This window comes from Podarcis tiliguerta, assembly GCF_965153285.1.
Source record: "Podarcis tiliguerta genome assembly, chromosome: 9".
Lineage (NCBI taxonomy): Eukaryota > Metazoa > Chordata > Lepidosauria > Squamata > Lacertidae > Podarcis > Podarcis tiliguerta.
This window is the reverse complement of record NC_139542.1, coordinates 39,023,782-39,049,614: the sequence shown is the minus strand read 5'-3', so window position 1 is coordinate 39,049,614 and position 25,833 is coordinate 39,023,782. Positions and strand designations below refer to the sequence as shown.

At 42.6% G+C, this 25,833-nt stretch overlaps 1 protein-coding gene across 4 annotated transcripts in view; it reads right to left on the bottom strand.

Moving 5' to 3' along the window:
• Positions 1-24,877, bottom strand: part of TRIM2 (tripartite motif containing 2) — a 53,244-nt gene extending 28,367 nt beyond the window's left edge. The window contains exon 1 of one of the 4 annotated variants that reach the window (XM_083457286.1): positions 24,587-24,877. Coding sequence is in view for 1 of the 4 variants with exons in the window: in XM_083457284.1 (XP_083313410.1) it covers positions 12,283-12,420 (138 nt within the window). In the remaining 3 variants the exon portion in view is untranslated. Of the gene's footprint in view, positions 1-6,088; positions 7,939-12,282; positions 12,593-23,969; positions 24,259-24,586 lie in introns of those variants that run through there. The other 3 variants (XM_083457288.1, XM_083457284.1, XM_083457285.1) reach the window with 3 other exon arrangements.
• Between the last annotated feature and the right edge of the window lie 956 nt (positions 24,878-25,833).

Here is a 25,833-nt window from a genome sequence, read left to right as displayed (position 1 = left end):
TCCCCTGAAATCACTAATATTTCTCAACGCAGAGACAGCAAATAAGACTTGAGTCTATTCAACTTCATCATAAAGTTGTTGTTGTTGCTGCTGCTGCTACTTATTATTATTATTTATTATTATTATTATTAAAGTCATGCACAGGTTGCCTTGTCTCAGGACCCCAAATTTAAGTAGCCTAATGTGAACACAAAGTATTTGCCAATTATATAAAAAAAACATTTTTTAAAGTTCCTTTTGGCAAGTACTCAACCAAATTGAGCAAGGAAAACAGAAACAATGAGCTGTATCCAAGGCTATATGAAATTTCAAGAATGAAGTGGGACTTTCATTTCCTCCCCTGCTTTTGTGCTTCTCAGATTTGCTTCCCCAATTTCTAGCCTGTGGGTCTAATGAGGCATGGCACAGGTCCTAATTTGTCCCATGAGGCAATTTTCCTGAAACCTGTGGCACTAGGTGAGAGGGCGGTTAGGAGACGGCTACAAAGTTGGGAGATTAAAATGAGCTCCCAATTGTTCTCTTGTAAGCTACACTCACTGACAGCAAATTCCAATGGGAACTCCCTAAAGCATGGGTAGGCAAACTAAAGTCCGAGGGCTAGATCTGGCCCAATCGCCTTCTAAATCCGGCTTGTGGACAGTCCGGGAATCAGCGTGTTTTTTACATGAGTAGAATGTGTGCTTTTATTTAAAATGCATCTCTGGGTTATTTGTGGGGCATAGGAATTTGTTCTTTTTTTCTTTCTTTTTTTCAAAATACAGTCCGGCCTCCCATAAATAACACATTCTTTCATTTATTTTGCAGGCACAATTATAATTATTCACACTATACAGTGGACACTTGGGTTGCAAACGTGATCTGTGCGGGAGGCATATTCACAACCCGCAGCATTTGCAACCCGCAGCATTTGCAACCCGCAGTGCCACGTCTGCGCATGCGCAGGTCGCAATTCGGCACTTCTGCGCATGCGCAAAGCACAATTTAGTAAGTAACCCGAAGTAACCCGTTCCAGTACTCCCGGGTTCGGCGCAGTGCGTAACCTGAAAACACGCAACCTGAAGCGTCTGTAAGCCGAGGTATGTCTGTATTAGTGACTATGTTCTATCTCCAAAGAAAAAAGAAATGAAACCCCACACCCCACAACCACCAATGCATATACACTGATTGTTTAGGCACGCTTTTCTCAAGCTTAGGGATTTGCCTTCCTGCAGGAGGACTCTGTTGGAATACTGAACGTGCTTTGCATCCCACACAACCAGTAGGGATTCCAGAAGCATATGGCTAGTGAGAGCTAATCCCATTTAGGGTTACACCATCAACTTGGGTGATGAGCTGGGTGCACAGATCAGGAAAGAAAGTTGCTATGTAAGGATTGAATACAATAAGTGTTTCTATTCCTAAAGCTGGGGGAGAGGAAGAGGGATATTCAAAAATCTCCCTCCTGCCCTATTCCTTCCAGCAATATTCAGCAATCTTCCTAGCTCTGTGAATTATTTGTGGACATACCAAACAGTGAAGCATCCCGCGAGGCAGAAAATCATTGCATAAAGTTTGAAACACCAAGTTTTGGCATGGTAGCAAGACTTGCGTGGCTTTCTGGAAATGCTTGTTTGTAAAGCATTTTGAGTTGCCTAATGACATATGCTATGACCCAAAATACCCAGGATGCTAGGTAATACAGTCACTTGATAGTACTGAGAGTTCAAAGACCAGTTACTTGAGTAGGATACTACCAAGTAGAAAATAAGGGTTGGGAAAATTATTTGGCGATCACTCGTAGCCGAGTAAGATTGTCTTCCATAAACACGGTTTTAACAATGAGTCCGTAAGTGACTGTGGAGGCCAGTTCTGGATCCACACGTCCTTCCACAGTGGGGACATTGGTTTCTGGGTGGGAGCTGATCACAGTGTGGATTTGACAAGCACGTTTCTCCCTTGCGTCCTGAGTTCGAGTGTCTTCAAAGCCCATGACACCTTTGGTAAAGGCTGTTCTCCAACTGAAGCGCTTGAGGGCAATATTAATTTGGACCCATGTCAAAGACTAATTTGGACCCATGTCAAAGACCAAAGTACATGTTACATTAGTGCTCTGGAACTTTCAAAAACAGCAAGGCACAGTGAACTAGTTAAGGCAACCCAGATTCCAACGTTACGGCAAAAGGCCAACAGCAGTCATTAAAAATAGGACTCTTCCACTCCACTCCACATGAATGAGAGCCAACCCACCTCCCAGATGAAAACTGATACCATTAGCAAACAAGCAGCCCAAAGCTACACTACATGTCACAGTTCTAAGGTTAGGCACACACTTTCTGGTTTTGTTTACTGGGTCTGTAAACTAGTTCAGAGGCTAGGTCAGCAAGCAAGGTAAAAGCAACAACTATTTAGTTTCTCAGTAAAGCAAAATCTAACTAGTTCTCTCTATACGTATCTTATGTACGGATATAAAATAACCAGAATAGGTAGTCATGCCAATTATATAGGCTCCAATTCAGAGTCCAAAGTGAGATGAAGAAGAAGAAATAAACCAGGAGGTAATTATATATATTTAATGCTCTGTCATTGTGATACATGATAGTATAACATTGACAAACAATGGCATTCATTCTTGGAACAGGAGACTATTTTAATAGCAGAAAGGACACAGGGGATAATTTGTCTACAACTGGTATATTGCTCACAAACCATCACCACTATGAATCTGAGAGGCAGGATGATGCAGCAGGAAATCCAAAGTGAATTCCATGCTGCAGATTGGAATTAAAAGGTGACTCCTGAAAAGGCAGATGATTACTTGACATTCAGCTGGCTTCCAACTCTACAATTCTCCAATTTGTTTTCCTGTCATGGAAAACCAGGGCAGACTATGAGCCTTTTGTCATCTGATGCCTCCCAAGACATTAGAGCATCAAAGAAAGAATCATGCTTGCTTGTTTATAAACTCACCCAAGTAATAAAACCAGCAGCTGGGACAGGAAGTTCTAGATGCATCCTGCATATTTTGCATGTCCTGAGATTAAGCATAGCTAAATTAAGACGAGGGCTAAAGACAACACACTGCAATAGATATACAAAAATATATATCACTCACCCAGTGTAACAATTCCTAACGCAATGCCAAGTACCATTCAGAAGGCTTTGGTAGTTTTCTTCACTTTAGATGGCTGAGCATTAGAGTCTGAGGATTCCAGGCTTAAACTGAGACATTTGCCTTCACATCCATTGGGTTATTCATCATAACCACCTGGGACTCTGAATCTAACAGGTTTGGTTTACTTATTCCAGAAACCTCTGTGTGCTTGGGACTGACAGTGTGAATGTTGGGGGTTCCTCTTCCTTTCACATGGAGATGCACTCCAACCTCCTCTGTGCCCAAGTGTGTGCAAATGTCAACGGCAGGGTACCATTTCTGTACTATGTTAAGTTCTTGAAAGACAAAATAGGCTTAATCTCTGTATTTATGTCACCATATCGCTTGGTTTTTCATAAAGTCTTGTTGCAAAAATGTAAGCCAGGCCAATAATTTTGTGAATGCTGTATTGTTCTTGTATCAGTTATTATGCCAGCTCTTCTAATCACATTTGAAAGCATTTCACTAGTAAGTGAAATGGAGATGAATTGGGCTAAAAAGGAGATAATGTGGGGAAATCTCAATTTTAATAGTGCAACACTAACCTAGTACTGTATACAGTGATACCTCAGGTTAAGAACTTAATTCGTTTCAGAGGTCCGTTCTTAACCTGAAACAGTTCTTGACCTGAGGCGTGCTTTCGCTAATGGGGCCTCCTGCTGCTGCTGTGCCGCTGGCATGCAATTTCCATTCTTATCCTGGGGCAAAGTTCTTAACCTGGAGCAACCACTTCCTGGTTAGTGGAGTTTGTAACCCGAAGCATCTGTAACCCGAGGTACCACTGCACTGAAAAGGACTAGTAAGTTTAATGCAACTTGCAGCAATTGGAAATAGTGTGACTCACTTCTGACCAAGCATGCAAAGTATAGCACAGTCAGGCCCAGTTCACACACATTACTTGGTATGGAGACGGCAGTAATGTCACTATTCCCAATCACACAAGGTGGCTGAACATGATTACAATTTTTGTCTCTATCAATGCAAAGTAATCTCTACTCCTCACTTGCCTTTCCCAGCCAGGCAACGAGAGAAATATACCAACATGGACGCAGTGCCATGGCTACCTGGGGGATGGGAACTAGTGGAGTTCTTTGCCCTGAGTGAATCCGCCAGAGGGACGTCATTGAGGCTCCCAGCCAGTGTGTGTGTGTGTGTGTGTGCACGCAAATGTGTGGGTTGTGTGCCAAACTGGGTGGAAAAGGGGTGAATTGCCCCTGATGGACGCCACTGCTTGAAGGCATGCTAATCCCATGGCCAGTGCACTTTGCCTTGCCATAACACTCCCAGTTTTCCTTCAATCTTTGGAGCTGGGAAGGTTGTGGGGATCACCACACAACTGCCACTGCAGCTTCCACCTACTTCTGCACCTTCAAAGTTGGGGGGGGGAAGCTGCATATTTACTGAAACCTGACCATTAGACTTGACCATTAAGTTAACCCCATTCATGTGACACATGGTCTTCAGTGGGAGGAGAGAAGCCACAGGTGTTGCAAGGGGATGGGGATACAGTCCGCTCCAGATTTTTGCGATTGGTGTGATCGTTGTTGTGAAAATCCGCCCACTGATCACGCAAATACGCCGAGTGATCAGCCTGGCACCACCACCCCGGCAGGTGGCGCTCACATCCACGGCAGGCAGTTTTATGCAATCAGTGGTCGTATTTTTGTGATCGGTGGGCATCATTGGCAGCCCCAGTGGGCAGTGCTTGTACCCCCGGCTGGTGGAACTGACACGGTTTTATGTAATCGTTCGTCGGATTTGTGTGATCTGCAGGCGTATCTGTTTCGTGACCAACGCTCCCTAAAAAAAAGCTCAAAAATTGCAATGGGGGAGATTTCACACTGGGTACCACCTGACCTTACTACACCTCTGGGAGAAGCAGCCATGATACAGTAGCTGCCATGCAGCTGAAAACAGTATCTGGTCTAGGCCTCACTCCCTATTAAATGTGCATAAATAGACCTTCCTGAAACCATCCAGCCCCACCTCATGTTTCATTCTCTTCTAGTAATGAGCTTTCAGTGTGTGCTTGAAAAGAAACCAAAAGTGATTTCCAAAGTTGTGTAAACAGGAGAAGCAGACTGTGATAAAATAGAATAGGGAAGACTGTGATAAGCATATCTACCTCCTAGTTTGGTTCCCAAGGATGGGTAATGATTTGGCATGATAAAAGGAAGCATTCCTGTGATAAGCGATTGCATAGCAATGCACCACAGTAGTTTCACACATTCTTTATAACAAGCAATAATGACACTCGTCATAACAATCGCTTAACCTTTACATCTGGCCGGATAAGACAGCTCCACCCCCCACTGCAATCTCAAATGAGCCTAAGTTTTCTAAAGGCCTAGTCTTTGTAAATTGCTTATAAGGTCACATTTTGGCTAAACAAAAAAAATGCAGGTTTTTTTTTTTAAAAAAACCCTCACAGGTCCCTAGAACATTACAAATTATATTAACTGTTAACTGTGAATATCAGAAACTTGGGGTTTCTCACTCACTGACTTCACCTGATTCAAGTATTGTCAACTTTCAATGAATGACCACAGTTTCCAGTTGCCATCTGCAATAATATTACCGCTTGTACAATAAGGTTAACGCAAGCAGTTAATTTACAAATGTCGTTAAGACTATGTAATGTGCTCACAGATGTTTTTTTAAAAAAACTTCTGATCCAAACACATGAGAACACCAAAACCTTCTTTCCCCCACCTCTCTCTGTTATTTCCATCATGTATGCCTATAATCCTATTATGTGCTTATCATTTGAGATCCAAACACCTAGCCTAAGTAATAAGGTGTTATTGAATAACTGCACAAAGACAAAAGCAGATCAAACACCTTTAAATAAAGTCACTACTTCCACACTCAGCAGACATGGAATCATTTCCTAACATTTAAAATGCAATAAACTTTTTTTTAAAAAAATAATCTCGCACTTCCAGTTTGCTGACGTACCTTATCTGTTGAACATCTTCTTTCCACCAAAAGAAATAGAAGGGGGGTTACCACGCTTGGGTTTGGTTTAAAAACACGCACAACAGGAAACAAGAAATGATGAACCAACTTAAAAAGAGTTGTTTAAAAGCAATTATGTTTTTTCTCCTGGAAAATTTGACTACATTCCTCTTCTAATAAAGACACTTTTCCACATTTCACAAGCAAGAAGCCTGGCATTGAGCCAGGATTTTTAAAAAAATAAATAAATAAAAATCAGGAAATATTTGTTTTCTTTCTCATGGCTCTTCCAGCTTACACAGCATCCCACAATCTCTTCCGACAGCCGGACAACTCCTGACATACAGAACTGGGCAAAAGTCCTTTTTCCTTTTTGTAACTGTCAAGCTGGTATTCTGTACTCTCGAACTGCAATGACTGAAATTCTAAAATAGATGTTCTGCTGGCAGAAAGCTATCAAAATGCCAGCTGTTGACCTCACACACGGCCAACACCCTCTCCTCCCAAAACAAACTTTGGGGGAGGGGCACTATGTTCCTTCCCCCCTCCCTCCCTCTCCTTCCCTCCCTCTCTCATCTTTCACACTCCTGCATCAACACAGCAGAATTGCTGTTAGGAACACACTTCTGCTGAGATTTCTAACACTTCAACAGAAGCTTCGTAATGAAAATTAATGCAAGGAGTTGTAGTAAAACTTAACCAGTAAAGAAACCACACCCAGTAAGAACTTCCTTCTAAATACCATTGCTCCACTATTCCATGGTGGGATATACGGAATATTATGACATTATCTCAAAATTCTACAAATTAAAAGGCTGCCACCACTTTTGACGTGTACCAGTGATGTAGTGAAAATGGAAAAGGAGAAAAAGCAAACAATATGGTTAAAACTTATTTACTCAAGAGTTCTTCTAGTGGTAGAATTTATTGTGTTAAACAACCAGACCGTTCACACACCAGTTCTTCTATCAGGAACACAAAGGCACATTCTATCCGGTTGTCAGTAGAATTTCACAAGTTTAAGTACATGTCCGTTTCAAACCTGCATTTCTTTAAAAAGAAAACCACATCGCTTCAAAAGAAGACTGCATGTTTAGCTGACTGTCAGGGAAATATATCTTAGAATTTCAGCAGTGCACCTTGAAAGCAGCATTAGATCTCACCAGTGGCAATGAATATATTCCTACAACCAGACCCAATACACATCCACAGCCTGCCTCCAGTTTTGTATCAGTATGCAAGTCTCTATGCCTGGCAAACCATGCTGGGGGAGGGGCGGGAGGGAACTGAAAGAACAAATGAAATTCATGCTGAGAGGGATCAAGTGCATGGCCTACACACCACGTTTCAAACTGGTCAAAATGCCAGGATGACAGAAGCTTACTCAGAAAGCTAAATCCCGCACACCCTCCAGCGCGGCTCCAGCTGACCTGATTCATAGTCTGATGTAATCACAGAGGAGAGAGTGAAGCTTGCAAACACCACATCCCCCTAGCTGCAGATCATACAATTCACTGCAATGACACCAGCTGACCCAGGTGGGGCATTAGAACTGTCACAGGAAGCCCTGTCACAATATTATTCCTTCCAGCTGGCCTGGCACATGCAGACCCAACATAATTGTGCAGAATTTTGACACAGTTCAGTCAGTTTCTACGTGGAGATTTGCATGCAGATGTGCAGAAAGCGGCCAAACAACACACACACACACACACACACACACACACTGAAAGTGAAGCATGCTCACTTTCAAGCCAGACAGGGGCTTCGTGCAGATCTTTGTGCTGCCATCTGCTAGTCCAAACCGCAGATCACGGACTGGCAGAATAAACACAGGTGGCCCAGCTCAAATCAGCAACTGTAGCTCAAAGCCCATCAGATTAGTTTGCATTCCAACCCCTCCCGATTTAACTCTACAGCACCAAATTAGCGCATTATCTGTCATCTGAGTGCAGTAGTGAAACTGGAAGCAAACAATGGCTTTGCAATCTCAGTTTATTCCTTGCACACACCCTCAGCGCAGTTTTGAGTGAGCCCAGGATTAGCTTTTCCTAACTTTATATACTCAAACCACGAGTCATAAGAGTTATCCTCGTTATTTGCCATGCTTTCCTATTTTTCATCTGAAGAGCCCAATTCACACATGCACATAAACAGCACCCCATCACACCATTACTCTTACAGCACCATCCACTAGACATTTACTCAAAAGTAAGCCATTTAGTTCTATGAGTCTTCCACCTAAGAACCTGGGTACAGAATTGCAGCTTCATTGTCTGAACACAGGAAGTGCTTTCATTGAAAAGTACTGTCTTCAAGATACTATGAGGCAATATGGATGCCCTCCAATATGGTGGCTGATTTATGAGAGTCTTATCACACATCATCAGTTGATAGTCAATGAAGACTGGGTAGGCACGTTCTTAACTATGTACCCAGACATAATCAAGTTTAAAAAAATTATTTTTAAGCTATACTCTTTTATGCCTTGAACACTATTCTAAATATAGCTCACACAACTGCAGATTATTCTAGTGAAAGAAAATCTCTCTTGCCAATCCTAAATATCACCAAGGAGCAGAGAAAAGGACAGGAGAAGATATAAAGAGGAAGGAAGGGTAAGGATAAAGGCATTCCTCCCTGGGCTGCCAACTCATCCTTGACAGGGTAGCGATAATTTAGAAGCCGGGTTATAGGTCGTTCACATATATAAGACCATCCAGAGTTCTGTTTGGATAACTGGAAGAAGTCAAACTACAGATGTTAGGTTGGATCGGAGGATCACTCTTAGTACATCCTATTTTAAGAAATGAAATGAAATGAAATGTGTGTGTGTGTGTGTGGGTGGTTATATGAGCCACTAGCAGTTTCTGATTACAGTATGTACAACAAAAGCTTGCTGAAAGCAGCCATAACTTCAGTAAAAGGATATAAAGGAAATGGGCTTGCTTTTCTGACCTCCATCTGGGCATGATGCAGCAGCTTCGGTGGCTAATATAGGAAGGATTTTCATCCCAACTCGTCATCATCATCATTTTATTAGTATGCCGCCTTTCCATAGTTAAAACCACACATGTCTCCACAGGCCAAAAGGTTTGTAATCAAGATAACAGTGAAAGCAGCATTAAGGGGCAAATCCACTTGGCTGACTTACTCCTGAAAGACACCGCAGAGAACATCTTTAGAACGGAACTTCTTTTGACTAAGGAAAGTATTTTACACCCTCACACTAACACTGGGAACCCAGAAAAGTAGACAACACTTTGGTGCCAGTGCTGCAGAGGTGACACAGAATTGCAGGAGATGGAAAAGTTGACATTTTCCTTCAAAGCTTCAGGACAGGGGTGCCTAGGTGCCCTTCAGATACTTTGGACCCCAACTCCAGTCAGCCTCTGCCCTTGTGGCCAAAAGTCAGCAAAGGTGGGAACTGTTGTCCAAAATATCTAGAAGGCATCACATTACCTACCCCTGCTTTAGGGCCTTCTATCAGATTAGCACAAAGAGAGAGGTGTGCTTTAGGCAAATTTCCCAGGTGATATGTAGACCCATTTTTGCATTTCCCACATGTACTAAATTGTGATAGTAAAGGTAAAGGGACCCCTGACCATTAGGTCATCTCACTTTATTGGCCGAAGGAGCCGGCGTACAGCTTCCGGGTCATATGGCCAGCATGACTAAGCCGCTTCTGGAGAACCAGAGCAGCACACGGAAACGCCGTTTACCTTCCCACCAGAGCGGTACCTATTTATCTACTTGTGCTTTTATGTGCTTTCGAACTGCTAGGTTGGCAGGAGCAGGGACCAAGCAACGGGAGCTCACCCCATTGCAGGGATTCAAACCGTCAACCTTCTGATTGGCAAGTCCTAGGCTCTGTGGTTTAACCCACAGTGCCATCCACGTCCCACTAAATTGTGATAGCCACTTTCTATTAACAATGTTGACATTCCAGGCTAAAAGATACTAAAAAAAGATGTTCATTTATTTAAGAACAGAAAAGTGTACAGGTTTATTTGCTGGTGTGCTAACAAATAGGACTGCTGCCAATGAATTTTGAAACGATCCTTATCAGATTCTCTTTCCCTAGGTCTGTCTCCATTCTTGTCAGTATAAATGTTTAAATACATGTTGTAGTGGCTGCCGCAGTTACAGATGGCAGAGACAGAGAAAGCTCTGGTTCAACTGGCAAAGACAGCAGGACTAGATTAGGGTCAGAAACATGTGGCTCTACAGCTGTTGTTGGACCCCAGCTCCCATCAGCCTACGGTGGTCAAGCATAATGAGAATTGAGTCCAGCAACATCTGGAGGGCTGCAGAATGCCCATTCCTGCTCCAGAGGGAAAGCAACCTGGGAAATATATGTAACTTAGGGTAATATGTTTTTTGGAGGAAAAATATTGTAACATGTATTAAATATTCCAACAGCTACTCCAAAATATTCCAACAAATATTGGACTAATATTACCATATGCAAGTAAGTTACACCCAGAGCCTTCTTTTGGGAGATATCTCAAAACATAAGCAAAAGTTATTATAGTGGTACCTCAGGTTAAGTACTTAATTTGTTCTGGAGGTCTGTTCTTAACCTGAAACTGTTCTTAACCTGAAACACCAGTTTAGCTAATGGGGCATTCCGCTGCCGCCTCACCGCTGGAGTACAATTTCTGTTGTCATCCTGAAGCAAAGTTCTTAACCCGAGGTACTATTTCTGGGTTAGCGGAGTCTGTTACCTGAAGCATCTGTAACCTGAAGCATCTGTAACCCGAGGTACCACTGTAGTGTGTTTTCAATAAGGACTTTCTCTTTCTAAGTAGCATCTGACATATTAGATACTACATAAAATATTATGAAATTGAAATGCAAGGATGCTTAAGAAGATTTCTCTGGAGAGCTCTTCCATTTCTTTTCCTAGCAAGACTATTGTTATTCTAACACCTTCGGTGGCTGATGGAAATTCAACAGGTGATGTTTCACTCATCACTTGGAAAGCTGCAGCTATTAAATGTTAGCCTGTAACGCAGCTGTTAAAAGCGCAGGGAACTGCCAGAACAAGAAGAGTCTGCTTTCTTGGTGGCTTCACCTGATATTTTGCATGTCTGATCGCTTTATGAAGTTTGGGTAGTTCTTTTAACCAAAGCAAACTCCCTCAGGAAATTTACTCCTTATTAGAAGAGACTGTTGGGAGGAATTTTTCAATTAAATGAAAGGCAAGGCAAGATATCAGTTGTTGAAGTTATAAAAGTTAATTACATCCCTTGCAGCCTAGGAGACGTCGTTTACCTGCTATCTCTTTATCTTCTCTATTTAGAAAACGGGGTCTTTATGATTCAGGAATTGAGTGACACTGTGCTAAAATCAGTTCCCACAACTGATACTGGTGGTAATATAGTGAAGTTTACCATTCCAGCATTGGGTTTTGAGGAGCCTCTTTAGAAGTACTTCATGCCTATACAATAACTTATTTAAAGTTTTCTATTAATTCTACCATTTTATCTAGAGGCTAAAATTTGTTCCATAACTTGTCCATGGAGGCTGGGGTGCTTAATTCGTTCTTCCATTCTGTTAGCTTGAAAATGCTTCAGCTGAATAGGCAGACCAGTTATTCAGACACCGCAGAGCACAACCTATTTATTCCTAGAAATACATCTTGGAGAACCGACAGCACTTGCTTAGCACTTTTCTGAAGCATTGTGTTCTACACTACAGCATGCCTCTTTCTAAAAACATTGTTTTCAAAGAAGGGTGTTCAGTATCCCACCTCCCACCTCGCATCTTCTCTATTTTCAGATGAATTTCTGCAGCTTAATATATGTTTTAATAAGAAGCACTTAGAGGAGAATCAAGTCATAGTTATGCTTCTTAAAAAAAGTCTTAAAAGATCTTCTTCAACAAGTTTGTCTGGTTAACCTTATCCCGCAAGTTGTTCCATCTGTTTCTGTTCCTCTCCAGGATGATCTCACTCTCATTCGAGGTATGAATAGAGTCCTCAGAAGCATGTCGCTGAATACAAAGTAGCTGCTGTTCAAAAGATTCAACCTTCCTTCCCAAATACACACACACACACACACACACACACACACACACACAATACTTTTTTGAATCAAACACAAGAACTGTACTAAATAAGGATTTTCTGTAATCCTAGGATATATATATTTTTTTCCTCTAAAAGGTGGGACAGTTAGGAGCTTACTTACAGGCGTTCCATTATGTCCTTCCAGGCACTGAAATGCAGCCTCTTTCGAAGAGAGAAGCCTGCTCCCTGCAGCATTCAGACAATTGGTCCCATTATAACCACCAGGAGGCTGAGTTAAAGGGTGGCCTTGCAAAAACATAAACAGCTTGTCAGCACAACCAAAGAGGCGGGACCCGTGCTATCGGGGGACAGTGCCAGCCAATGATGAGCCTCTTCGGTATCTGTTTGGTTAAGATATTGTGTTTCATTCTTAAAGAGGAGAGTGGGGCAGTGAGAAAAGCTGACAAGGGAAAACTAACTGTGCTGGGAGTGCTCACAGCTGAACAGGGCAGGGGGGGAGGAATGCTTAGACCAGGGGAAAATATGTATCAATAAGGCACTCCAGGAAAAAGCACATGTTTGCTGTGTGTGCTGAAAGCTCACAAGCCACCACATATTGTTTAGTTTGGTCCTGCTTTTATGATAAATAAACACACACACACACAGAGCAAAATTTTGGAGAAATTTATCTTGCACCGCGGGTGGCGCTGTGGGTTAAACCACAGAGCCTAGGACTTGCCGATCAGAAGGTCGATGGTTCGAATCCTCGCAATGGGGTAAGCTCCCGTCGTTCGGTCCCTGCTCCTATCAACCTAGCAGTTCGAAAGCACGTCAAAGTGCAATTAGATAAATAGGTACCGCTCCTGCGGGAAGGTAAACGGCATTTCCGTGCACTGCTCTGGTTCAGCAGAAGTGGCTTAGTCATGCTGGCCACATGACCTGGAAGTTGTATGCCGGCTCCATTGGCCAATAAAGCGAGATGCGTGCCACAACCCCAGAGTCGGTCACGACTGGACCTAATGGTCAGAGGTCCCTTTACCTTTTAAAAGCAGCATGATATAGGACCACCAAGATGATCTTGGGGTCATTTCCCTACAAAATTGGCTTGCCATTATTTCTCAGCCTGTTGTTGTTGTGTCCGACTCTTCGTGACCCCATGGACCAGAGCACACCAGGCACGCCAGCTTAGCCAACCTCAAAGGGCTCTTGTGAGAATAAAAAGGAGGTGAAAATGGACCCTTAATCTCAGGGTTGTGGGTTTGAGCTCCACTTTGGGTGACTGGTTCCTGCACTGCAGGGGGTTAGACTAGATGTGGCCCCTTCCAACTCTACAGTTCTGTGATTCTATAAAAAGGTAAAGGTAAAGGACCCCTGGATGGTTAAGTCCAGTCAAAGGCAACTATGAGGTGGCAGCGCTCATCTCGCTTTCAGGCCGAGGGAGCTGGTGTTTGTCCACAGCCAGCTTTCCGAGTCATGTGGCCAGCATGACTAAACCGCTTCTGGCGCAACAGAACACTGTGAAGGAAACCAGAGTGCACTGAAACGTTGTTTACCTTCCCACCACAGCGGTACCTATTTATTTACTCGCACTGGTGTGCTTTTGAACTGCTCAGTTGGCAGGAGCTGAGATAGAGCAATGGGAGCTCACTCCGTTGTAGGGATTCAAACCACCAACCTTCTGATCGGCAAGCCCCAGAGGTTCAGTGGTTTCGACAACAGCGCCACCTGCGTCTGTGATTCTATACCAGGCTGAGGTCCTTGTGAAAAGGGGTGAAAATAAGTGTCTTAAATACATGGTGAGAGCGGAGGGCAACAAGGAGAGAACTAGCCTTGAAATCTGTATAGGGGCCTTCTACACAGCTGCTTTCAGTGAAGTGAATAAGAATGAACTGTGATCCAGGGGGCTGAAGGTTCAGATTTCATGTCATATCACAAATTCACAAGGTGGCTTTAAGCTATATGGAAGTCATATTCCTGACCTGCCTCTCAGGACTGTTGTAGTATGCATGTGAAGCAATTTGAACACTGAAATGATGCATATTATTTTAATGGACATGATCCTAATAATATTTTTCCTGGTCAGAATGCCTTAAGGAAGCAAGTATGCCATCTTGAATTCTGGCAAGGATCCCTATACCACAAGGCAAGCGGAAACTTCAGCAGCTACTGTTTTCCTTGGCATGTGGTTCCTGTATTTTTGCAGAGCATTTTAAATAATGCTAATACTAATTTCTATACCATTTACAAAGGACACAGCATACATTTGATCATAAAAGCTACAACAATCCATAGGGTTGTCCATGCATGTAACTTCAAGGGCCATTAAGAGCCAATATTTTGCTGTAGATACTGTTTACCATGAAGAGAGTCATATTTCTTTGTGATAAAACTGCTAAGGATATAACAGTTGCTGTTACGCTGAAATATGTTGTCCAATCAAGTTTTTAGATCATCGAAATGAGTATTCTTTAATTTCCAGATTCTCCATATGCTGTCCTCTAGTCTTTCTGTTCATACAGAACTATGTATCTTCAATACTAGTTTGCTACAGAACAGCAGCAGCAGGAGGAGGAGGAGGAGGAGGATTATAGGAATCTGGACCCCTTGCCAGGATTGAGTGGATACTTGGTCAGTTGCCCAGTTGCTAGCATCAGGTCTGCTACTACATTAATACTGCATACCATGGTTTAACCTGAAGCCTTACTGCAATGCAAACTAGTAAGCTACAGTATTGCCTTTGACTTATAAGATATTAAGAAGATGATGGCATTAGTCTAAGTGAAAGTACAGTGGTACCTTGGGTTACAGACGCTTCAGGTTACAGAATCCACTAACCCAGAAATAGTACCTCAGGTTAAGAACTTTGCTTCAGGATGAGAACAGAAATCGCACAGTGGCAGCGCGGCGGCAGCAGGAGGCCCCATTAGCTAAAGTGGTGCTTCAGGTTAAAAACAGTTTCAGGTTAAGAACAGACCTCTGGAACAAATTAAGTTCTTAACCCGAGGTACCACTGTATTATTCAATGGCAGAAACATGGGTGTGGGAATGTCTATAGCTGTGCTGGGGGGGGGGGGAGGCCATATGGTCCCCAGCTGGGAAACACTGCTTTAGACTGCACACTTACTTATGTAGGTAAGTCACATTGAACATAATGGTACCTACTTCCAAGATAGTTCAGTGTCACTATGCAGGAAATGCAACAATCATTCTTAAACTACCATGTAGCACAGGGGTCAACAGCACAGGGGTTTTTTGAGCCTAGGCTGGTCCACTGCCTGGCAGACCTCTCGGTGGGCCAGAGCATGTGCACCTGTGTGTGCCCATGCGTGCACTCAAGCTATTTTCAGCGCTCTTCCATGAGGAGAGCCCGTACGCATGTGCACACGCTCTGGCACACTTCCGGGACGGAGGAGCACCCGTGCACACACGCTATTTCTGGCGCTCTTCCAACCCGGAAGTCGGTCCCTGCGGCGAGGGAAAAAAAAGCAGGGAATCCCCACGCCAATCCACAGAACGGCCGTGGGCCGGTTCCAGGAAGCTCATGGGCCAGAACCGGCCCATGTGCCTTAGGCTGCCGACCTCTGATGTAGCACCACAGAAATCCTGGACTGATGATGAACTATAAAAATACCATACTGCTATATGGAACAACTGTTTGGAAAAGGTGGCCTTCAGATCTAACAAACAATAATTGGGTCAAAATCCTATGAAAGACCTTGTTCTGAATGTTAAAGGGGCTTTGCTGGTGCTGTCATGCTATTAACAGAGATCACTAGTAATACAAGCTCTGGGGGGCTGACAAACAAGATCCATTTCTTCATCCAGAATATCAATACTAAAATTTAAAAGAAGCCTTTCCTTTTCCTAGGCTAACTTTCTCATACTTATATGCACTTCTCATAATCTTGAAACATGCCTATCAAATTACAAATCAAAACTATTATCAATGATCAGCCAAACACCACCAATTATTAGGGGAGAAGGGAAGAGATCTTTCACATGTTTAATTTAGAAACATGTTCCTTTGAAGTGTTTATAATTAAAGCAGTGAGCTGTTCAAGCAGTGGCTACCAGTATATATTCAGAGCTTAACTGGGAAAGAAGAGGTGCACAGATATTTGCATTTGGCAAATATTTGCCATTATTATAAAATTGCGTCAGTAACGTGGGTTTTCTGGGAAATTCTCCAGTGCAAATTGGAGTAATTTGCAGAGAGTAATTTGCATTAGGGGAAAAAATAGAATTATTTTTTTATGCCCCAGAGAGCGATCTTATCTTGCATGCTTATTTTACTTGTAGTTAATAGAGATAAAAACTTTGGAACTGTCAAGCTTGCCTAACACTGTGTTTGTAACATGCATCTATTCACTGTTGCCAATAAAGATATGAAGTGGGATATTTTCTGTGGAAAATACATATCAGTGGTGGGTGGGCAGAGGCAACAGGCGGTGGAGCAACAAACATAAAATCTACCTTTGTACAGCAGGTGAGTTTCTACATCTGCCCCTTTCTGTCCTTCATCCAGACAATCAGGAGAAACTATCAGCTTTCAAGGTTGCATTCCAGTCATGCAAAAATGGGGCGTGGACCCATTAAAGGGTGTTTGGCCTGGTGAGTGTTTTGGAGACCTGACAGAGAAGTCTGGAGGGCCACATTTGGTCCCTGGGTCTGAGGTTCTACATCTCTGGGCTAGCAAGGTAAAAACCAGAGTTTCTGAAAATGATTTGGTGCAATCAGTTGGTGGCACTCAAACATTTCAGTAGCTGCTCTAAAGCTGGGCTGTATGGTTTGTGCACATCAGATGTCCTTTCATCACTCAACCCAATTCCCATGAATTCCCAGTGCTGATAGGAGCCTGATGCTCCAGGCAGGCTTCTAATTCAACAGGTTTAACTACATAAACAATTCGAGTTTCCCTGTATACTATACTGCAAATGTGCTACATCTTATCTCCAAGACTCAAACTTTTGTCAGATTTTATGTCTCTCCCCCGCCCCCCACTCCCTACGGAAAGGTTGTTATGCCCAACACAGAGGCAGAGCTATTATTCTGCATTTCATTCTGTCTGCTGGTGGGTGTTCTGCTTGATTATAATTGCTAAATTGATTGAAAACAAATGGTGTCCATGGAAAAGACTGGACACACCAAGTGTGGGAAAAGAGAGACTCCACTGTGTATCATTGCTTGGCGTGTCTAAGGACCAGCAATTGTTAACCACAACAATAAAACCTTTCAGCAAATATTTTGCAAAATGTCATCTGGAGTTTCTGGTACCATCCACGTGCCGTTTGTGCTCTTTATCAATTTCTCCTCAGCTGAGATTTTATTACTGCAGTGTTTGTTTGGTGGAAGCAGGCAAGCCAACAACACCAGAATGTGTTTGCATATATGCTTTGCACACACGGTAACAAAAATGGAAAACACGTTTCAAATGCTCCCTTGAAAACGCAAATAAACTGAAATAACTAAGGGCTGTTTCAAAAATTATGCTTGGGGTTTTTCCCATTTTACATCCCACTTTTCTTTCGAAGAGATAAAGATAGTGTATATAGCTCTCCCTCCCTCTCCGTATTATCCTCACAAAAATACTGTGAGGTAGGTCAGTCTGAAATATGGTGACCCAATGAGCTTCATGGTTGAGTGGAGATTTGAACCCTGGTCTCTCCCAGGAGGTCCTAGTCCAACACCTTAACCACTACACCATGATTGGATCTTCCCATGTCATTTCCTTCTCCTAAAGCAGCTGGTGGTGGGTAAGAGAGAAGAGAGAAGGCCTCTCCTCCTCCATCATCCATAAACAGCTGATATTAGCTGTGGGCAGGAAAGCACATAGGGAAAGAGACTCAAACTTTAGAAGTTGCAAAGGGTTAAACTCTCCTTCCTATCCAAATCAGGCCCCTCTCCATGGCTTTAGGAGAACCAGGATGATCTAAGTAGGAATGTCCCACATAAAAATCTAGTTTGATGACTTGCACATCTGAATTATAGAGGTTTTTGGAGGCAAACAGAATGGATATCTGCTGGCCAAGCCAAGAACAAATCATGACTTGCTGAACTTCAGAAGGAAAAAAACACAATTTCAGATTCAGACAAAAAAACAAACAAACAAAGTCTTCAAGGTTTGTGCTGGGCCGGGACTGAGGGGAGAAGGGATCAAAGCAGGAATGATCAGACAGTGCGCAGTAGCATGTTATTCAAACCCAAAGAGCTATTAAACATGGCTTGTTGCTATGTAAGAACTGAGCCATGGCCTCCTTTCCGAGATATGCTCTCTCCCATCATCAGCATAGCAGATCAGGTAGCGGAAGCTGCTCTAGAAATGAAACCTGGGAGGAAGAATGAAGATCCACATTAGAACCTAACTTGCCAGGCCAATTTCCTCAGGTGCAGAGTGTTAGAAAACTCTAGCTCAGTTGAGCAGGTCACCAAACTATGTTACATGGGACACCCGTAGCTGGCTCACCCCACATCAATTCTTCTCATAATACAGCCAATTGGAATTGGGGCTGTGGGAGAGGAAGGACTGACCTCAGCCTTCTCCAACCAGGGGTCCTCAATACATTTTGGAGTACCAATATGTTGAATGATCAACGATGATGGGGACTGAGGTCCAAACCATCTGGAGGGCCTAAAGGTCCCCATCCCTGTTAGGAACATAGGAAGCTGCCTTATGCTAACTCAAGCCATTGGTCCATCTAGCCTAGTACTGTCTGCACTGAACGGCAGCAGCTCTCTGAGGTTTTCTCCCAGCCCTACCTGGAGAGTCAACACGGGACCTACCACCATGAACAACAGATACCCTACTACTGAGCTATGATTTTCCTTCTAGTCCCTATTCCAGAGGCTTAAACAGTGTGAGAGTTTTTGAAAACAGGTTTAGGCCCTTTGGGGATGTTATGAAGTATACAAAGGGTAAAACAACGAAAAACTGTGCATTCCTGTTTGCCTCAAGGGTGCTCGCCTAGGGTGCATTTAGACATGGGGTTTATTGCATTTTTCTTCCTGATTATAATGCAAACAGTTCTATGTTCCTTTTACACTGCATTATCTGTTGTATTATGGAACTGTGGCTTTTGATCGACATGCCACCACATTGCGCTAAATTTTAAAATGGCAGGGAAGCCATGTATTCCACGTACACCCAAAATTTTGTTAGGTGAAATTACAATGCAAAACTCTTGCAATTTTCCGCAAGCAAATAACACAGAAATTAGTGCTAAACTTCAGGTAGATTCTGCCAGTTTCCCAGAAGTGGCGTTTGTGTTATGTGAAAGAGCATGTTAAACGTGGAAATTATCACGTAAAGAAACATTGTGAAAAAGGAATAAAGTGCTGTTTGAACGCAGCCATCATCAACCCCAATAGCAGACTTGAATGGCAGTGCAATTTGCACAATATACAGAGTGAACAAAAGATACCATACCATACAAGAATAGCTGTACTTGGTGAAGAAAGGGGGGGGGGGTAAATGTTCAATTTTATTTAAAACATTGACTCAATGCAATTTCTTTCTGTTCACATTTTCATGTCCAACACTTTAACTCCTTCCTAAAAAAAAGAAGCTCAACAACTTTGACCTGAACCCCAAAAAAGGGGTAGATCACTGCCAGTTTTTAACTGTGAGTAGATTGCAGTCTCTTGGGAGTTGGCCACCCCTGAATTAGAGGCAATTATTTATTTTCCTCCATGCCCAAAATGTCAAGGTCAGCACTAAACGGAACTACCACCAGCATCTCTGTAATTACGCTGTAAATAATTGCTTCTTTTCTCATCAATACTTATTGATTCCTAAGTACTGTGTTTCATGGCTGATAAAGCCCATGTAGTGGTGTTCACAGCTGGCCTTACACAAGGAAGCTATGTTACATGCCTTACCCTGCTGCTTTAAAATGGCCTTTTGATCATCTTGACTTTTTTTAATAGACTTTAAAGCATATTTTAAAAAATCTGTCTTCAAACTGCAACAGCGGTTTTTTACTAAATGACATTGCCCACCTCAGCAAAGAAATAGGATGAGCTGGAAAGTATAAGACGGCAAATTTTGCTTTAGAAGAAACCATTTTCTGTACCCAAAGGCAGAAATTTGCTTGCAGTTCAAGAATATGTTACAGAAGGAATCTGTCCATGTGAATCCATATTGGGCATTGTTTCATTTAAGTCCTTAACCAGTTTTAAGCATCACTGGTTAGCTTTTGCATACTAATTACCTAGTGCCTGGACAGTAACTGATTACTAATTTAAATTTTATCTGTAGGCTAAAGTATTGTCTGAAATCCATGGCCACCTAGGGCTTTCCAGTTTTCACAATTCATTCTGACATAGCATTTTTCATTCCTACTTCTCAGTATAATCTTCTGTGAAATATAACTGTTTGGGTTTTTTGTTTCAAGCTGGTTCAATTGCAGAGGAACAGATACTCCCAGCCCTTTTGCATTGGTCTACAGACCACCACTACTGTGATATTAAAAAACAACAACCAGAACACAGCTCAGTCAGTAGAGCATCTTTGGGTCATGATTTCGAGTGGGTGAAATATTCCTGAATTGCAGGGGGTTGGACTAGATGACCCAAATGGTCCCTTCCAATTCAACAATTCTATGAATCTATGTGCATAATGGAACATACCAAGGAGTATAGTGAAAGTGCAGCAAACAATCAGATTTTGGGTATCATGAAAGTGCAACAAATTATTACTGCATTATTTATTATTGTACTGACTGCCAGGATGGGACAGGGAGGTGCTTGTGGGATTTGCTGTCTCAGGTAAACGTAGGATGAACATTGGTTCAACTAGCACAGTATCCTCAAGACTGACTGGTAGCAGCAGGTGACAGAGAGGGTTTTATCCCGTGCAAAATGTCCCCAGTTCAGTTTCTTGTGTCTCCAGGTAGAGATGTAAAAGACTCACACTTGAACCCCTGGAGAATCACTGCCACTCAGCGATGACAATACTGACGTAGCTGTACCAAACGTCCAACTGAGTAGATGATCACTTCCTGTGTTCCCAACACTGTGTTCCCTTGGACACTGTTGCACACCTTGACTGGAGGGGGCCTGTTTCCTCTCCCCCCCCCCTCATGTTCTTGGCCAACCCTTAGCTTAACTGATAGCATTTGGACAATGACGTCTGAATCAAACAGCTCACTACATGAGACAAAAAGCAAAGCCCTGTCTCAGAGAAGCATTTTAAAAACAGGACATCTCATTTCATGCATTCAGCAATAAATAAACAAAACAGAATCACAGCCCAGATTTTGTAGCACTTTTCACTAAGCTTTTGCCAGGGATGGGCAACCTTTTTGAACTCGAGGACCATATCCAGCAGTGAATGGGTGTTTGGATGCCACAGACATGTGGATATCACCAATAGTGGTGACGAGTGCTGCCATCACACCTCTCTCTCACACCCAGACACCCACCCACCCACAACCTTCCCACCCACACCCACCTTTCCCCACTGATTTTGGCAGGATTGGAAGCAAAAGCTTACCACAATGTGTTAAAAAGATGGCTGATTAGCAGCATGAGAACAGCTATCCTGTCCCCTGATGATGGCTGATCATAGCTGGGCAAAAGTGGAATGTGGGTGGGGTTCCCCAGGCTACAAAGAGCAAGTGAGCAGCCAAGGACCCTATTAGGGTCAATTTGCAGCCAGGACTCTGATCCTGACATTTGCTTAAATGGAACTAGTGAACTAACAACAGATTGCATCTGGACATGCACAAAGTGCCATTTTTACATATTTAAGCAACCAAAGGAAGTCAGTGAGCTACGCAAATTATGGACCAGATTTTCTTAAGAGAGAACATTGCTTCCATGCAGATTGCCTTTCTTTTTGGCTCTTAACCACTAGATGTTAGATACAATATGAAGCATAGTTGAAAAGGCAGCACAAGCCATCACGTATTTGGAATCTTAAATGTCTCAACTTTTAGCCATTTTTCAAAACCACCCCATGCAACAACATTAAAGTCAAATTCATTATAGCTTAATGATAATCCTTTTGATTTAAAAAATGCCGTCATATTTCTAAATGCGAGACTTTAATCCAGCCTGATCCTGGATTAGACATTTTCCACCAGGCACCTTTCCCAGCTGGGAAATCTCCTTCCTTCACCATGCACGCATGGTGCCCAATGGCATCATATTCCATTTTATTTTATTTTTTTGCGATGGATATTGCCCTTGAAACCACTTGTCTCAGCAGTTGGTTTGTTAACAAAGCACCCTGGGGGAAACTGAAACCCGTCAGTTGTCACCAAATAAAATCATTTTCACAGATAGTGAAACAGGGTGTGGCTATTTCAGGAAAAAGGAAAAAGCAGAGCATTTCCAAACTGCATTTAGCTTGTTGGGATGCCAAGCTATATTTTTATACAGAACACAGCTTTCCAGGTTACACAGAAACAAATGCACAGCATTCCAATTTCACTGCAGTAAAACAGGGAATGCATGTGTGCTTTTGCCTGGAACAGCAGAACAGGCTCAATTTCAGTGATACAGAACATTGAATCCATCCCTCCTTTCCCATGCAGTTTCTCTTCTCCATTTCTGTACTTGCAATAAACCAGGTTGCCAAGACATTAGGATTCAGTAAACTATAGTTAGTGCTAAGCAGTCCAACCCATGGTTTTAAGTGTGTTTGCAAACCATGGTTTGGAAGTTAACAGTAACCACAGTTGCCTATAGAGTAATTGTCTATTTCTGAGGTTACATAAAACTATGATTATTACAAGTTGGAAAAAGGAGATGGGAAGGTAGCATGTAAACCATTTCCCAAGCCATTTAAAGGAACACCCAAATTGAGACATAAGCAGCCTTTTAGTCTCTTCACGCTTCCCTCCTATAACAAGCATGTGAAAGAATTGCAGTAACAAAATTGCTACATAGATAGAAATGGGATACCGTGACTGAATCTCTAGTAAATAACACATCCTGGAAATAAACAAACGAGACATGACAACTCAGACAGACTGGAAACGGCAGGCATTTCTCATGCAATTATCTGATTTGAGTATGCATAATACCAGTTGCACCTTTTTTTTCTTATGCAAGTTTTATTTATAACAGAATGAGAGTTGGAAAGTTATATTCCCAAAGCCCACATTTCTGCAGTCTTATATATTAAAAGGAAAAAGTGAAATAACTTGATTAGGTATGAAATGCATATTTTAAAGAATGGGAAAAGAATGTCAGGAAAAAAATCTAAGCCTTCAGCACTGAGAAAACCCTGAAGCTTAAAAATTTTCAGTATTTTATGCTTCAAAGGCAATAAAAGATCATCTTTCTACATTACAAAAGGCTATTTTTTTAAAAAAAAAAAGAAGAAAGGTGTTTCTCAGCATTTTGCTGGTATTGCTGTTTTCCTTTCTAGCAGGTTTAACACACCCTGCTCCAGCTATTCCAAACAGATACCTGCAAAATTTCTCAGCTACAGGTTTGGGTTTATTTCTTAAAAATTAACCAGGGATGCCAGATTAACAAAAAAACAAACAAACCGTTGTTTCGAGGAATAAGTAGTTCCTTACATCTCTCTAGATGTAACACTTTAAAGCAAGCATGGTAAAAGAAATAAATACTTGAGATTCTGATTTTACCTCTCACAGAAAACCTGCAGTCACTAGCAACTGCAAAACAGGACTTCCCTAGCCACCAATCTCTGTCTCCCCACGTCCTTTAACCATTCAATGTAAAGTCACTTCATTCCTACAAAGAAACATTCCTGCCCGATTTGGTCTTTGGCTTTCATCTTGTTGCTCTTTCAACTAGAACACTGCAGTAAAAACAAAACCAACCCCACCCCCCCGAAACCCCTACCCTTAATTGGCAACCTGAAAGCAGCAAACAAGCCAAGCCAAGAATACTTACATTTGCAATTGTTTGCGAATACTTGTGCAGTGATCCACCGATTAGTAATTACAAAGAAGAGAAAGAGCCTTTTGAACCGTCTCTCAAGCCCAGGAGCAGCGAAAAACAGAGGCTGCTCTCTGAAAGCCACTCATTCTCTTACATGCTCTGCGTGCACAACCCAGCTGCCAGATTTAATAACCATGTCAGGCTGTTTTCCCCATAAAGAGGAAAAGAGGTGACAGCAGACGATGAAACAGGCTGCATGTTAATCTGCAGTTATGCCAGCACTAAGACTCCCATGAATGCCACAATATAGTCCTCCCCGCCTCCTTCTTAACTATAGCTATAAAACGGTGCTATGCTTTTTTTTAATGAAAGGGTTATCATAGTCATATCTCTTGGAATCGTTATTTCACACCCTGTTATTTTAAGACACATTAACACCCTGGATTCACCAGGGCCAAAAAACACACAAAAATGCACCTCGTATTTCTTAGCCCATTAATTTAAATGGAACTAGGATCGCTGAGCAAAAGAATAATCCGGAGAACGGGCTTCCCCACCCCACCCCCTTCCTCTGTTTTCCAGCTTTTTAAAGAAAAGGAAGTAAAAAAAAAAAGAGAGTTTTCATTTACCAGTGAAATGTTCCCATGCAAAGTGACTCTGGAAAGGCTGGACCTGAAAGGCTGAAGTGCCCGGATTCAGTGTCCGCGGGGTGAGTGGCATTTCCAAATCAGGACCACCTCCATATAGGCCCAAGGTCTTGGGATCAAGAGATGTGCATTACAGGATGCAGGGGGCGGGAGACCTCCCCACCCAAAATCCTTGCAAGGGAGAGAGGTGAGGAAGGAGGAGGAGGAGGGAGGAAGCGCACCGTTGCATCTGCTACAGCGCCTGTATGCTGCAGAGGTCACGTGATCCTTCTCATTCCACTTCCCTTCCCTTTCCCTCCGAGGCACCTGTCTCAGCAGGGAGCAGTTTCTGTGGAAACTGCAGACAGCTAGGTTTCCCCTCAGAGAAACTGTTGCCATGGAAACCTTACATAATGTATATGGCCCAGATTATGAGTAGCCTCCAAAATGGATGTGACATTTACATCCGAATAGTATTTTAAAAACACACACACAGAGGAAGAGAGAAAAAACTGACCTTGCTCTGGCAGACTGGCTGAATAAATTTAATTTCGGTCTTTAAACCACGGCAGAAATCCACATTCGAAGAGATTTTCAAAATGACACTACCAGTATAATGAGGCTGCCTGATACTTTGCTCAGATTGAGGGCTTAGGAGCAATACTTACCAGTCTGATTTTATTAATGAAGGATTTTTTTTTCGTATCCACCCTCCCCCCCTTTGCTTCTATAAAGGAAATTAATTTCATTCTCTGGTTAAATATTCCATTGCAAAACCATTCATAAACCCTGAGAGCTTTACACCCAAGTGTTATATTACTGTCCACACAGCAACTTTGCGAGATGCCTTCTGCCCTTAACAAATTCTGAAAGTTAATAACAACTCCACCCCACTGGCTGATGGGACCTGTAGTCCAAAACATATGAAAGGCATCAGTTTGATGGGGGGGGGAGAGAATACCTTGAAAAGCGTATTGTTGAGAAACGGTTCAGAAAACGACAACCGTAAAGATCAAGGGGATGGAGCAAGTCCTGTATGAGTAAAGGCTACATTTGGGGCTTCATATATTTTTTGGAGAGCCACTGGTGGCTACCTCTGCCTTAGGTCAGGGGTAAAGCACCAGAATTGGATACAGAAGGTACAAGGTTCAATCCCCATCATCTCCAGATGGCACTTGGAGAGACCCCAGCCTTGAAACCCTGAGGAGCTGCTGCCAGTCAGTATGGACAATATTGTGCTAGATGGACCC